Genomic DNA, 15,443 nt, shown 5'->3' on the forward strand with positions numbered 1-15,443 from the left:
TTAAAAGAAAGCACCTGCTGCAATGCAAGAACCAAACATGTCACAATATTCAGCATAGCCTCCTAAATCACTGATCACTGTGTTTCTAATATTCTTCTAAAATACTACAGTATTTTTCATAGTTTTGTCCACCTACAGCTTTATGAAACCATTAAAGATGGATGTCTCATACTGAGCAGAGCCTATTCTTTCAGTTGCCTCACATCTCCTTATCATAAGACCCCATTTTGCCAAGTTCTTAATTCTTCTATGTTGATTATCTGTGTCAAGCCTGAAGAGCAGTCTGGATGAAGATCGTGCAAAACAGGCCTTCAGCAAGTTGCTCTGAGCTGCTGGGCAAGGAAGGCTTGAAGGAATGAAGGGACAAAACAAAACAAAAAAAAAAGGTGCAACTAAAAGAGTTGGAAAGATAGGACTTGCAACAGAGGCAGAAGAGTGCACAAAAGAGAGACAGGCACAAACATATGTTGAAATACTTTCCGTTAAGTATGCAACAATGCCAGAAATAAAGTTCTTCACACATCTTAATTCTATCATTAGTTAAGTATATGTTATGGTATAGTCTGTGATTACATGACCACGTACTTTCCCCTTCTCCACAACACCACCTGCATGCAGCAACAGAAGGGAGAGCCTTCTTCAGACTAATGCCTTCCACTATTTTGCTTTCTCCTTGTTTACTTGTGTGGTCTGCACACTTGTTCCCAGCATGCAACTCAGGGCTTTGTATCCACATGGGCTCTTTAAAAATACTTTGTGATCTGAATTATCTCACAGGTCATTAGTAAACTATTAAACACATCTCTGTGAGATAAAGAAGTACAGTATCGCAATTTTACAGACAGTGCACTAAAATTAAGGTCAAAAGTACTTGTTGCCAAATTTCACTGGAAAACTCTTTTTTCCCCACAGCCCGTAACATGGTACTGCATTTTGCCTCTTCACAACACAGCTCCTACTGACTTCAGCTACAACTGCAAATAATCATTTCCTTTGCATCTCAGACCCAAAGTTGGGGATCCAGAAAACAAGGAGAAAAGCGAGTACACTGATATGCCAGGCTTACTTACCTTATCTAGCATCCCTTAGGAATACTGTAGTGCAAGCAGAAGATAAAAATCAGATTTTCCAAGGAAGCAATTAGCCAGGAGACCATCCTTTCTCTTTGAATAATCCCTTTCCTTACTCATTACATGTCTTCCTCCAATGCTGTATGCACAATGTCCCAGTAACTCCCAGAAACACTCTCCTGTGCAATGACCGTGACAGAAGTTTCTTGACGAAAGTAACGTGATCACACAGGTTTTGACTGGATTCCAGTGTCTGCACACAATCCAATACCAAACCAACACTGCCAGGGTGAACATCAATTCTGACACTTCTTAATTTCCAAGGCCTTCAGCTATAATCATATTTTTAAATGGTTTTGTATGTGCCTAGACACATGCAAGCTCTTTGAAACAGCATATGATGTTACTGGCAGCAGGGTACATCATAGTTTAGAAATTAAACTAAAACCAAATCAATGCAGATGCTGCCATTTTGGGGTGTTTTTTTCTGCCCTCTAAGAATTGAGTAAAAGCACCACCCTCCCCAGCACGTACCACAGTTGTGCTCTGAGCCTGTAGAGGACAAATGTGCATTTGTTTATGCTTTCCAATCTACAGCAGTAGTAGCAGGCATCCAACCACAGATTCACCCTCTCCTCACCTGATCTTTGTCAGAGTCTGCCCTACAGTGGCTGTCTCCAGTTGGAGACAACCGAGGCTGATTTTATCAGCTGAAGTGTCATTTTAAAGATACACGGCAAAGGTTTTCCTTTTGTTGGAGGCTTTTTTGCTGTTCCCCTGCCCCCAATGCTTGAGTCCTGCCTGCAACACTCTGTCTCCATTTTTAAATTTCTCCTACAGTTCCTCATACTCCTCTCAAAACTGCGCTGCCACGTTCAGCTATTACCTGCTGCAGGAGCTGCAGCCTTGGGAATAGCACTACTGTTGAATGAAGAGAACAGATGCTAAAATACATATTAAAGGGACTCTTTCAAGTAATCACTACACACACACAAAGGAAAAAAAAAAGGGGGGGACCCTGTTAGTGGCTGTACAGCTTCCAGGCTAAATAAATGGAGTCTGTGCAAAACAGTGTCACCTTTAATATATTTAAATCCAGGCCTGGACACAGCAGTCACATTTAAAGCTGATGATACAAACCAGTCTTGTTTTCAGGTATGAAGCAGAGGTTCATGACAGGTTTCCTTTCAAGTTGTGCACATCACGCCATCAGCTAAAACACAAGCAGCAATTACTCGAGTATGATCAGAGAAGCTGCTTTCCCCACATGACCTCTTTCCAATCCTACCTAGCATTTTTCAATATATTTATTCTTTGTAACTAGATTATGATATATCCAAAGACTGAAAACATCTTGCTGATTATTACCATGCTTACTTAGTTCACCTCAGTTCTACAAAATCTGATTTTTAGTACATCTCATACTGGAACAGAAACATTGTGGCTGCCCACAACAAACTGCTGGGACAGTATCACTCAATTGGTATCATTATACCAATTTGTTTAAAGTGGTTTTGTTTTTCTCTGAAGATTTTTGTCTCAGCTTTGAAGATTTTTGTCTCTTGTGGTTGCATCAGCATCATCTGCACACCCGTACCTTCCAAAAACTAACAGTGTAAACACTCGATATTGTGCTCTAACTTGGCAAAAATGCAGTCACGCCCAGGACTGATCCAAGTCTGCGTAGCAAAGTGAACTGGCAAAGCCTGGATCCAGTATTAATGAATGTGGAACCAAGACCAGCCTCTTTCAGTTTACTAACATAAGCTTGGCACCAAGCTTTCCTTGGACCAGACCCAGCTCCCACTGAAAGCAGTGACTTGATTCTTTCCCTACTCAGTTCCTCCTTCACTGGAGTTTTACCAGTCTTATACCTGAGCCGCTCCTTTCAGAGGCAGGTGAATCAGTGCCAGCAGCTTCCACGGGAACTGGCTCAGGCCATATGAACAGAACTACCTTGCCAAAGGTCTGATGGACGCTAAAATCTATTTGCTATTTGACCCTAGAAAAGAGGGCTTGGCCCTCTCTGCAAGGACACACTTTCTACTGCTTTTCTTGAATAGTAACAGGAAAAAGTGCAGAAATATCACACTGTTACAATATGTACTTTATCCAAAAGAAAAAACGAAGCTAAAAAATTACATACATACACATATATATTAAAAAAGAAGGACCATTAGAAACTGACTATATGGCACTACTATCCCCAGAAGAGAACAGGAAAGAACAGCAGGCTGAATGAGAAGGCATTCACCAAACACAGGCAGCACATCATAATTCCCACGACACTTCCCATTCAGAAGGGCTGAGAGCCCTTAAGAGGATTTTTCTGTGGTTTTGAGAATTCAATTTTTAAGAACAATCCTTGAACCGCTGCTGCTCTACCCCTGCCTGTTGCTGCTATGCAGCTGGTGCAGGACATAGGACAGAGCAGACACATCCACAGGCTCCCCAGGAATGCAAGAGTGCTCCCAGCATCCTAGAGCAGGGAGTGAAAGGCATCTGCTCTTGCTGTAGAAGAAGCACTTTGTTAATCGTTAAGACTGGGAGTCAGAAACTTGGGGCCATTTATGATTTTGCAAGAGTCCTGTGTGACTCATAGTCAATTAACCTTTTTGTCTTCATCCTTTCCCTGCTCGCATTCTTACTACACTGCCAGCAAATATACCTCTTCATCATACATGGCATGGAAAACCTTTTTTTTTTTCCCCTCATACAGGCATACTCTACTTTAAGATCCTCTAATTTGAGGTCTTAACAGTGTGTAATAAATCATTCCAAGGAGAAGGCAGGAATCCCAGTGCAGAAAGAGGAAAAAAAGAATGTAACATGATGGGAGAAAAACAACACACAAAACAAAACACCCCCAACAATCACAGAGAAAAGGGACACAGACAAGTCCAGGATTTGTATTCATTTTAGGACGCAGCATCAAGTATCTCTATCGTTTGCTGTATCTGAAAATACCACTGTCTTCACAAGCAACTCAGTTCCCATAGCACAGTTACCCAGGGATGTGGGGCTTCTGGGGGAAAGAAAAAAAAAAAAAGTCTTCCATAGCTTCCATAATGATTTTTATTGGACCAGCTGGCATAGCTGGAAAAAGGTAGTTTTCAGAGATGCAGTCCCAATCTCTTTCCAACTGTATTACCAACCTTTCTCCTCAGACCACGATGGTTTTAACCTCAGCACTCATCCTCATGAGTCACACACCCAGCCACAGCATCATGCCAAAGCTAAGCGCCTAGGAAGCTGTACCTGTTCCATTAGGAATAATGGGAGGGCTGCACATTTTACCAACATACAGACACAGACTACTGAAGGCCAAGAAAATTGTTTAAAATTAGCTTTGGGTTGCATAAGAATTTTGTAGGTACAAAAGAAAGAAATTGTTTTCTAGAGTTTGGGAGGAGTGAGGGAGAAGGAATTATATTATATTCACTATCCACCCAAGAACAAAGTTGATGTTTAAGGATGTCTTTAAAGCATTCTTCTCATGAAGAGATAATGACATTTCGTACATATTCTACCTTAACCTTGAGGTACTGAGAATATTTTACATTTTTGACCTTTTGTAAAATATCTGCATTCAGTTTGAGAGGCATTTTCACCCTCTTACCATGTCAGTCCTAATACTATTTCTATCTGCACTTGGAGAATGTTCCAGATAACACTTTCCAAAGTGCCTGTTTTCTTGTGTCCCCCAAACAGTTCTCTCTTCCCAAGGAAACACCCTGATCTTCTCCAGGAAACCAAAGACCTTTAAGGAAACAGAACTTTAAACAATATGATCCGAGAGGAAGATGGAAATCATATAGATTGTGTATCCACTACACTAAGGACAGTTACGCTAAGGGTTAGTGATTGAACAACAGCACCTAAAAATGGGAGAAAAGAAACCTGACTTTGGTGAGAGTTTTGTCTGATCAAGAGCAAAGGAGAGAGCTTAGACTTCATACTGTGTGGGGGTTTTTTTCATGCATAGGAAAATGAAGCTACTGGATGAAATGACTGACTAGTACAGGATACTTCTCTTCACTCAGTAATTCAAAGTGAATTGTTTTAAGACCATGCTTAGGTACACCTCCTCTAGGGCAAAGCACTTGTGCAACACATCAGAAGATACCTCAGTGTTGTCAACTACATGCAAGCAGACATGCTATGACTGGAGTAAAAATTGCATTATAAGAAGTAAAAACCAAAAAACAAAACCCAAAAACTCTCTACAGTTCCTGATAGAAGAGAAAGTCTTGCTGCTAGTCAGGTGAGGAAAGGGGCTTTATGAAACTCCCTCTGTGTTTCTGAGGGCTATCCAAGAACTGGGGGTGCAGGAGGAGCATGGGATCTATACACAAAACTCTGACCTCAGAGAGGGCATAAGACTAAAAGAAAAAGCTAAATGCATGTAGAGCTTTAAAAAATTAAGTACAATTTTTGTCTTTTAGCTTTTTCACAGCAGATGGTCCCACTGTATTACTTCTGGTTTTCTTAACATTTATATTATTTTATTGCTAACTTACTTCAAAACCTGAATATCTGTAGAAGATTTTGGTGCATCTCTTAGAGAAAAAAAAAAAAGGGGGGAAAAGCCTATTGAACAAACATTTGAACATTTCCAGTTGTTCTGGTTTTGGTAAACTCAATATCTTAAATCTGACATAACTTTCAACATCTATTTAATATTTTGAGGCTCACCACTCTACTAGAATAAACAAATTCAACAAGATTTCCTTTCTCAATTAAGCCTTCAAAGGTCTTACATTTGAAGAATAATGACACAGCGATCAAAATTATTTTTATTGTCCAGAAATGTAATTTCAAACCATAATTTTATGTGGTGCCAATAATGTAAATAACCTCCTATCGGGCTTCTATTTCAAGTACATAAGTTACTCTGGGCATTTCACTCAAAGAATAATCTGCATAGAATAGCATGAAGAAATTCAACTGTAATTACAGTTTACCAAGACTTACACCATCACAAGCTTTCACTTGCAGCAGCAGCATAACAACCTTCCAAACCTTTCCAAGCTATGTAGTATGTGCTTTTGTTAAGGACAAATAGCTATCACAAGCCTTAAAATTAGTAGGGCAAGTTTTATGAGAGACTGTATCTAGCAACTTACTGGTGTGAAGCAACAATCCAAAGGAATCAATGTCATCATGCTAGAGAGTAAATATTTTTATAACTACATCCATAGCAACCACAAAACTCTCCACTTCTCCGAAGTGATCCATAATGCTTGACTTGAGAAGCTGATTTAAAGCTCTGAGGAGGTATCGCTAGCCATCATTTACCTTGGCCATAAAATTCCCAGGAAGACAAATATATAGTCTTTCTGGGCCATTATTGTACAGAAAAGAAACACTCAAAAGACATCTCTGGAAATTGGTATACTTGCTTCTTTTGAAGCTATAAATCCTCGGGGTGGGGGTGTGTGTTACACTATAGGAATAAGTATCAATTATCTTCTATAGGATGTATTTTTACTGCAGTGTCAACCCAGGCAATTGATATCTGAATTGAAGACTTTATGTAACACCACTTACATCTTAGATACTACTTTTCACCAACAGATCTCAGTGTGCCTTACAAAGATTTGTATCCATATTCTATGAATGGATAAGGCATTCAGAGAAGTTAAGAGAGATACAGATAAATTAATTGTCAGTAGTCCAAGTCTCCCGAGTCAGAAGCCCCTGTCCTGTTCAGCAAGCATCATTACTTTTGTATATAAGTAATTTGGATAAGCTTCCACACACCAAAGCTGTGCTTCCACACACCAAAGCTGTGCTTCCACACACCAAAGCTGTGCTTCCACACACCAAAGCTGTGCTTTATGCCAGTTCCCAAAAGCATCTCTCAGAAATCCAGTGGCATTTTCTGGTTTGCTCTTTGCACTGAAATAAACTGACCCAGTTCTTTCCCAGTGAGTGGCAGGAAACCTTGCACACCCTCTGGTCACAGAGGCAGATGCAGAAGGCAATGGAAATCTGTCAGCAGCAGGTAATTTAGCCTACACTTCAGGCTGCAGTTCTGCGTTCATTCATACTAGGTATGTGCGGGGCTAGACCAAATAGCCTTACAAAATTAAGCTGAACCAGGTTTGGGTACATGACTCCATTACTGCTGAATACGCACAGTCAACCTCATCCCAGATTTATGCTGTCTTTAAAGCAGCTACATAAAGGACAGATAATACCTGATCCATCATAAAACCTGTCTTTATAAAGCTAACTCATTTTGAACAAATTGGAAACAGCAGACTGAGTTAATAGCAGACCAGTGTTTTGCAGCACTGCAAAGAATCTCTTAGTAGGAGCCGTTAAGCTGAATTTACTGTGCCATTAAACCACAGCCTCCCTGCAGAAGTAGGCTGGTTACCAGTGCATGTGGAAATCCACACAGCAGTTAATTCATCTTCACAGCACTCAAATGAGGGAGGTGGGAGCAAAACCTCATCAAGATCCTTCATTTAAAGGACTGGAAGATTTAATATATGTGGTAACTTTGTGCTTTTCCATTCTGTTTGGTTGAAGAATAACACAGATTTGCCCTTTGCCTAATACAGAAAAGAGAGCTCCAGTTTCAGAGCCAGGAGCCACAGACTGCATTCCTCTTGCTGCAGGCATGTTGCTGACTGACAGCGGCAATAATCAAATATTTATGCAGCCCCACAGTGCAAACTCTCAGAACATTTAGCACTGTTGTTTAACAGCCCTAGCTTAGCTTTAACATAGTATCCTAATGAACATGGGGTCTGGTAGATGAGTAGCTGCAGTGATAACAGATACTACTAAAAACAGTCCTCTTCCCTGTCAGTCTTGCAGCTGTCTCCAGAGCAGGGGCAGCGGAAGCAAAGGTATGCTCTTACCACAGCTGCTGCACTTCGGAGCTTGGTGCTTAGACTGAAAATGATCTATCAGGCTGCAAACTCCTGAGACTGAAATACAGACACACGTATGAGCTTGTCCCATTTACAGGTTTGCAGATTCTTAGCAGAAGGATCGTGCTGTGAGCTGGGGGATGAGTACTGAGGGTCAGAAATATCCTGAAGAGCCAATCTGTGCAGGCAAGCCACAACTTTTAGATATCTAAGATGATCAGAACAGGCAGGAACTGACTGATTTAGGGGACACAACTCCATTACTGCTGAATATGCACAGCTAATTCTGAAATGGAGATCTTGTGTAAAGCCAGTCGTGCTCTTTTAAAAGCACATTTTCTCTCTAAAAAAAAAAAAAAAAAAAAAAAAGAACATACAGGACTGGTGGAAAAGGTTTGACCAAAATCCAATGCCAAACATTACATATATACAGATATATAAACTCACTTATTTAACAACTGTTTTTATGTCAGTTAATTCCATATCAAGGTATTCACTAATATGTTTTTCTTTTCCTTTAATTTCACAGAACAGCTACTCTACCTGCTTTAAAGTAAGTGGGTTAAGAACCAGAATTATTTCCTCAAAGGCAGCATCCAACAATACTCTACTTCTGTAGGGCCTGCCTCATGGCTTTTAACTTCGTATTAAAGCTGTCCTCCATTCTCTCAAATATGTAATCGCAAACCAGTGTAACTTAATCTACATTAGAGACTTCTGTCAGCTCCTTTGAGCTGGCCAGGATCTGCACATCTTCACACTGTTGATCAATAAAAATACATAGGTGGAAGCCTGTAGTGCAGACACAACTCTACACTAGTCTACAGTCATATAGCATTGAGGTTCTTTCCAAAGCTGGTAAATGTGGAAACTTAGGAAACTTAAACCAAAGTTGGCTCTAAATGTCAATATTAATGGACTCAAGTATCTCAAAATGGTGACTGAAGAATCATCTCATAATTACTCCATGAGTCAGGAATGGCTGATAGGAAACAAAGTCCACCTAAAAACCATCATCACTCTGTTCAGAAAGAAAAGCTACACAAGTATTATCACCGGTCAACACAAACTAGAAAACACACTTCCAACAAAGAGTAAGCAAGAGCCTGTCCATGCCCTGTGGCCGTGTAGCTCAAAATAAGTGCAGCTGATGCAGTGTTCACAGCCAGGCTGAAGAGATGACATTCCAGCAGGGGTTGGGAAAAGCCTTGGGCACCTCTCTAACAATCTACAGTGCGATCACTCTTCAGATAAAGTACAAGAAAGTTCATAATTCTATTGTAATTAGTAACAGAAAATAATGGAAAAGAAAGCAGCTTTTCTTGCAAAAACTAAGACTACTTTATTCACAGATCTACTATAACCCTGACAGTGGAGCATCCCCTGTATTTAACAGCTGAAACAAGCCTAAAATCACCTAAAGATTGCCTGAACTCCCAACCATGCCAACATATAAGGTACCAGCTGGGAGCAGGCTCTGACTTCACACCCTCAGCCCTACTTGCCGGCACAGCAGCTGGCATCTCATAGTGTGCATTCTCTCTCCGACAGCACTGCTCCTGCCAGAGGTCCTACGCTCCACATCTGCCAGAAGCTTCGCTTGGTTATTTTAACTTTGAAGTCAGCAAAAACAACAGTCATTCCACTGCTCTGGTGAAGCACAATGTTTTCAAGCCTTGAAAATGAATCTGGTCAAATAAGTTAATCATTCCAGCAGCATCAAAGCAAAAACATCACACAGAAAACTCAAAAAATTAGTTGGGGCAACCAGCTCTTTAAGTTCCTTAACTATTAATAGCATAGATGAGCAGACTTAAAAGAAATGCATTATTTTTAAGTGGAGATGCTAAGCATCTATTGCTTAACACACCGAGAGTAGACAGTCCTGCAGAGGGATCCCAGCGTTGTGTTGTTCACTGCCTACCACTAAGACAAGTGACTAAACTCCATACTGCCTGGCCGTCTGTACATTCATTTACACCTTATAAAGTACCTGCCAAAAATAAAATCGCTACCAAAACCAAAAGGTGTTAGTTCGTTCATATCCCGCTCTGCACAGGTATATCTAATCACTAAAAGCATAAGGAAATGGTTTTTAATTGACCTACAAAATGAAGACAGGTTGCCTAATTAACTCTCACGTCATGGTTATCAGTGCGCTATGTAGTACGAATCGTATACAACCGATGTAGTTCAGAACAGACTCCAAAAACCAGTTCCCGATCTGCCAAAACTCATTTTTCCGCTACGAGAGGCGATGATACCACAAACACCGCAGGAGACTAAAAAGACTGCATGTGCCCTGTATTACTTTTGCATTTGTCGACAGTTTCCCTCGGGGCGGGAGCGTTGCTCCCCCCCCGCCCTTGTTTCCAAGCCGTCCCTTCCCGCCGCTTCACCTGCCGGTACGGACCCATCGAAGCGGCATCAAGTGACGAACCGAGGGGAAACAGCCCAACCTCCAAAACACAGCGGGAACTCTCCACAGCGGTGACCCGAAAACCTGCTGAGCGCCCCGTGCCGGGCCGACGCTCCCCCGCCCCTCCGCAGAGCCCCTCCGCGCACCCCCCGGCCCGGCTCCTCCATGGCCGCCGCCTGTCCGGGGTCACTCACGATCTCGGTCACCATGAGAAGCCCGGGCAGGGTCCGCAGGAACTCCCTGTCGTAGGCGAGGGTGCTGGAGCTGGCCGACAGGTTGGCGGTGAAGGAGCTGCTGGTGGTGGTGACCGTGTGGGAGCGAGGGCGCGGCGGGTGCTCCTGAGGCGGCGGCACCGGCGCCTCCATCGTTGGCGCCGCGGGGCTGCCCCGCGCCTGCCGGCCAGCCCCGAGCCCGGCGGCGGGGCGTAGGCAGGGGCGGCTGCCGCCTCACGGGCGGCGGGAAAGGCGCCGCCGCGCACCGCTTTGTGTGGCCCCGGCGCCGCGGGCAGCCCCTCGCCTCAGCGCGGGGGGAGGGTGCTCAGCGCCCGGCCCCAGGCGGAGAGGCGGGTCCGGTGGGGTGCCGCCCGCCCAGGAGGCCGCCCAGCCCTCCCGCAGCTGCCCCTGGGGCGGGAGCGGGGCTGCTGCCTCGCGGAGGCGGGCGGGGGGCTGAAGGGAAGGCGCTGGGGACCGGCCGCCAAGGCCGGTGTGGGGGACCCCGGCGTTAGGGAAACGCCCTCTGAGGGGGCAGCCTGGGGCCCCTCTGAAACTGCCTACTGACCTCCGGGACTTTTATACACACAGAGGCCTTGGGACCAGGTCTGCTTCCAGTGCGGCCAAGGAGCCAGGACAAGCCAGCCGCGCTCTGGAAAAACACCCCGCGGGAAGCCATGCCATAGCCTCATGGATGAGCATGGTTTTGGGGGTCCGACCCCATCCGCTTGCTGCTGTCGTCGTCTGCCTGGACTGTCGCCCCTGGCTCTACGGGCAGCAAATGTTGACAGGAGACATGCTGGTGCTGCAGGTTGTCGTCCCCACTGGCTGCCATTGCTCATCAGTGGCACGCTAGTGAGAGACGAACCACCATGAAGTGCCACAGGCAGGGAATGAGAGGCTAGGAGATACCACAGCCCTCTCAGAGCTGGAAATGGGGATTTAGCTGGGATCTGCCAAACAATCAAGAGTCTCCATGATGCAAAAGACTTTTTAAAAGCTATGAAAGTCACTGGAAATGGAAAGTATGAGGTCATTATTGGCCTACTACATGAGAGTGTCGAGCTGTTCCCTAACCTATATTTTTTAGTACTTTTCCAGTCTAAAGTGTTGCCTTTTTTAAAAAAATTCATTTCCGGGTCATTTAAGAGCTTCTAAAGTGATCTTCCATTCTACGAAAAATAGGGTGTTTCAACAACAAGCAAGCAGGTTATAGTTTTTTTTCAATGTTCAGGAATTCTCGTTAGCAAAGCATTTGCATGTGGCAGCTCAGTAAAAATGAAGTGTTTTCCATATGTCTGGTGGCTATTGTCCTTGAATTGTTTACTGCTGCTCTCCTACTGGCTAACAAAGGATGGATTTTGCAGTATTACCTTTCAGCAAGGGATTAAATTAGCTGGGGAGGGAGGAGGAGGATGGCAGAGTTTCTCCCAGAAATACGGGAAACGTGAATTACCCAAAAGAACTGGTTCTCATGCATCATTGTGCCTCCACTCACAGTGTAAGTGTGTCGCAGCACAGGCTCCATGGGCTTCTTGGAATGTGTGTCTTGGCTCAGGCTCTGTGGAGCCTCCACGTACTTATAGGCACTGGTGACTTTTTTATTTAAGATGGCAGAAGAAATGTGGCAGAGTTTTGCAAACGTGAACTACAGGTCATCAGAATGAGATGCCAGCCACTCAGCATGATATGATATACAGATAATATAATTTATTTGTGAGGAAAAAAAGAAGACCATTAGCAAACCACACACTCAAACCATTTAACACAACATCTCAATCATGAGTGAGGAATTTTACACTTTTTTGTGTAAAAAATAATCATTTTTTGTGGAGTTACCAGCATTTCTGTATTGGTTGTGTTCCTATTTTGTCCCTTTCTCTTAAATAAGAGCTGAGATTTTAAAGGAACAGAACACATGGGTGCACTGGTCTGTTTAGAGACCTGCTTCAACTGGCTTGCAAATAAAAAGTGCTTTATCTGATTGTTCAGCACTGCCAAGCTTCCTTCCAATGCCAGAGCCACTTTGAGATGCCCCTGTTGCTGTTCGTGAGGATCCATTGTAACAGCATTGATTTTCTCCTCTGAAAGACTCTTGTCTTTTCAGTTTCCCACCTATAAGATCAGTAAGTAAAAGTGAGTAAATGTGGGGCTAAAATTCATGCCAGTAGCAAAATTAACACAAATTTCAAAATAGTTTGGGTTATTCACATCACTGTCCCTTTGCAAGCTGATTTATTTTACACTGGATGTATTTTCTCACCGTGTTTCCAGGACATTATTCAGTGGTCTCAGTTTTGATGCATAATGCTAATACTCTGTATTTATTTTGCTCCCTAAACTTCTGGAGGCCAGTGTTGTTTCTCTTTCAACCATCACAATCAGAGCAATAAATTTAATTACTTTTGGTCTGCACATCTATCATTTGAGCATCCCGGGTCCTGTGGAGAAAAAAAAAGGTAAAACAAAAACACAGATAGGGAAACATTTGTTTTCTGTTCCAACTATGTTAAATCTATTAATATAGCATATGTTTTCAATGTCTGTTGTAGAGGTCTAGTATCATGACTAATTCAACAAGAACTGGACAGCTAAATTTCTGGGCAACTTCTGTGAACACTGGCTCCCACTCTGACTTCCTTAGCACATTTTTCTCCGGCAAACATATTCGAAGGATGAGTTTCACTAAAAAAAGGACAAAACTCCAGAAGCTTTTCTATATCACTGATATTCCAGGAAGCAAATTTCATTCTTTAACTTGACAACATAATACTTTACATTTTGAATGTTAGCTGTGAGGCTCTAATTTTTTGTTTTGTATCCTTCCACTGAAGGTTAGAACTGGAAAGCCTGCAGGGACCATTTGAGCTTAGCTAGATTTTTTTACGTGTAGATAGCATCAGAAGCAAAATAATTGAATGCTGCTGCTTGAACAATCAACCTTTTATTACAGAACTACCAAGAGAGAAGAAGGTGGCCAATTTTCTGTATTTGAAATTAACCTTTCAAGGGAAGGAGATTGGTGAGGCTTTTAAACACCAGTCAAGATTGTAACCTCTGCTTGTCAACTACTATAATGAAGTAAACTGTGATTAGAAAAAAATATGTAATTTGGTGAAGCCGTTCAATGTAAATGTTTTAGTAAAAGCAAAATAGCTGATACAAGTATTATCAGGTTTCTAAGTAAAGGGTTTATTCCTGAACGTCTCGATATCTAATTAACAGATTCTTCCATTTAAGCTGGTTTGGTTCTCAAATCCTGAGGTATCAACATTTTTGAGATTACTGATTGAGCTCTCTAGAACTACCTTCTTAGCAACAATCTGACCAACTGGAAGTGCTAATTAAAGTAGACTCACAGGCCCAAGGAGTGGAGCTGACTGGAATTTCCTGAACTGGTTTTCTGTTTTTGAAATACAGCTTCCCTTCCCTCCTCCCAAATGCTAGAATTTTCAAATGTCAAAGTTATTCAGACTTTTTTTTAGATAAGTAAAACAAGTAAACATATAAAAGGAAAAGTGATTGAGATTTTTCACTGGTCATCAGCAGATTTCAGTCAACAACAAAAACTTACTGTTTTTAAACCACATAGGAGTGATCTAAGAAAGCTGAGAGAACTTATTCTGAAGAGGGCAGGAAAGGAATTGTACTTTCCGTGTAACCCAGGTCATACATAAGGAACGTGGATTCATGTCAGATGTCCAGGACAAATATTCTCACCTTTGACATCCCACTGTCCTAATCTGAGGATGAGATATTTTTAGTTAGCATTAAATCAAGAAATGTTTGGAGTATTTCCTAATGGCTTTTCGGAATCAGCAAAGTGTAGGCTTTGAGCTACAAACGTATTTAAGTAAATAATTAATAACATATATTACTCTTTGGTGGCTTACGACTGTACGGAAAAGCTGATTTACACTAACCCAAACCAGAAATACTTGATTTGTGCTTTGGTAGTGACATGTGCTATAGGCATGCCTAATAATCAATCAAGGCAAATGACTCTGTGTATGAACTGGTATTTTGCAAAGTAAAGATGGCTTTCATGATTGAGATACTTGGATCTTCTAACATTGCTGCAATAGAGAGAGAATAGATGAGATGCCTATATTTTCAAAATGGCTATTATTCTGCAAATCTGTAAAGGATCTGTGGTTGTATGTAGAGTCACTGAACATGAGGTTTGTTTGGTTTTGCAGCTTGGGCACCCCAAAATTAACGAACATAAAATCAATACCAATTGAAACTACAGTTCGAGTAATGACAGTGCATGGGATTTGATCATCAGATACATAAATTACTACCCTAATGCTGGAAAATGCAAAATTTAGCTGTTTATGTTCTGTACTCCTTTTCTCACAAATATTTCTTTCTTTATGTGGAGTTTACTTGAATTGTATGGACAAAGGCCTGACTGTAGACACACAGACATTTTACCTGCCAAAAGGCTGTCTTAGAACATACGCACTGCCATACAGAGAATTAACTCCATGCTGTGAACGGTAATATACTGACTTAAAGATTTTTTTAAATTTTTTTTTTCAGTTTTGAAACCCATTATCATGACACTAAGTAAACTGTTTGGTGATAGAGACTGTGCTAAGAAAAGAAGTCACAAAGTACATAAGCCATGTATTTTCTGTGCATTAGCCTTTCACCAGCTGTTTTATCTGCTCTGGGAATCTAAAAATCCCTCCCAGCCCTGAAACACAACCATGTCTTAGTTACTGTGCTGAGGAAAAATTGCTTACTTCCTCCAGAGCAGATTTGTACTTGGAACACCATCCCGGCGTGCTGTACACATATGCTTAACTTCAAGGCAGAGAGCACATCTACTCAAATTGAGAGAAGAGTTCGT

The 15,443-nt window shown here is 42.1% G+C and overlaps 1 protein-coding gene across 4 annotated transcripts in view; it reads right to left on the reverse strand.

Annotated features, from left to right (window-relative positions):
* The window catches only part of CMTM8 (CKLF like MARVEL transmembrane domain containing 8), a 37,440-nt gene extending 26,538 nt beyond the window's left edge, over positions 1–10,902 (reverse strand). For 3 of the 4 annotated variants that reach the window (XM_072851439.1, XM_072851438.1, XM_072851436.1), the window contains exon 1: positions 10,571–10,902. In XM_072851439.1, the coding sequence (XP_072707540.1) occupies positions 10,571–10,741 (171 nt within the window). In that variant the 5' untranslated portion in view covers positions 10,742–10,902. The remainder of the gene's footprint in view (positions 1–10,570) is intronic. The other variant, XM_072851437.1, reaches the window with a different exon arrangement.
* Positions 10,903–15,443: the final 4,541 nt, after the last annotated feature.

The sequence above is a fragment of the Ciconia boyciana genome, chromosome 2 (genome assembly GCF_034638445.1).
Source record: "Ciconia boyciana chromosome 2, ASM3463844v1, whole genome shotgun sequence".
NCBI classification, from domain to species: Eukaryota; Metazoa; Chordata; class Aves; order Ciconiiformes; family Ciconiidae; genus Ciconia; species Ciconia boyciana.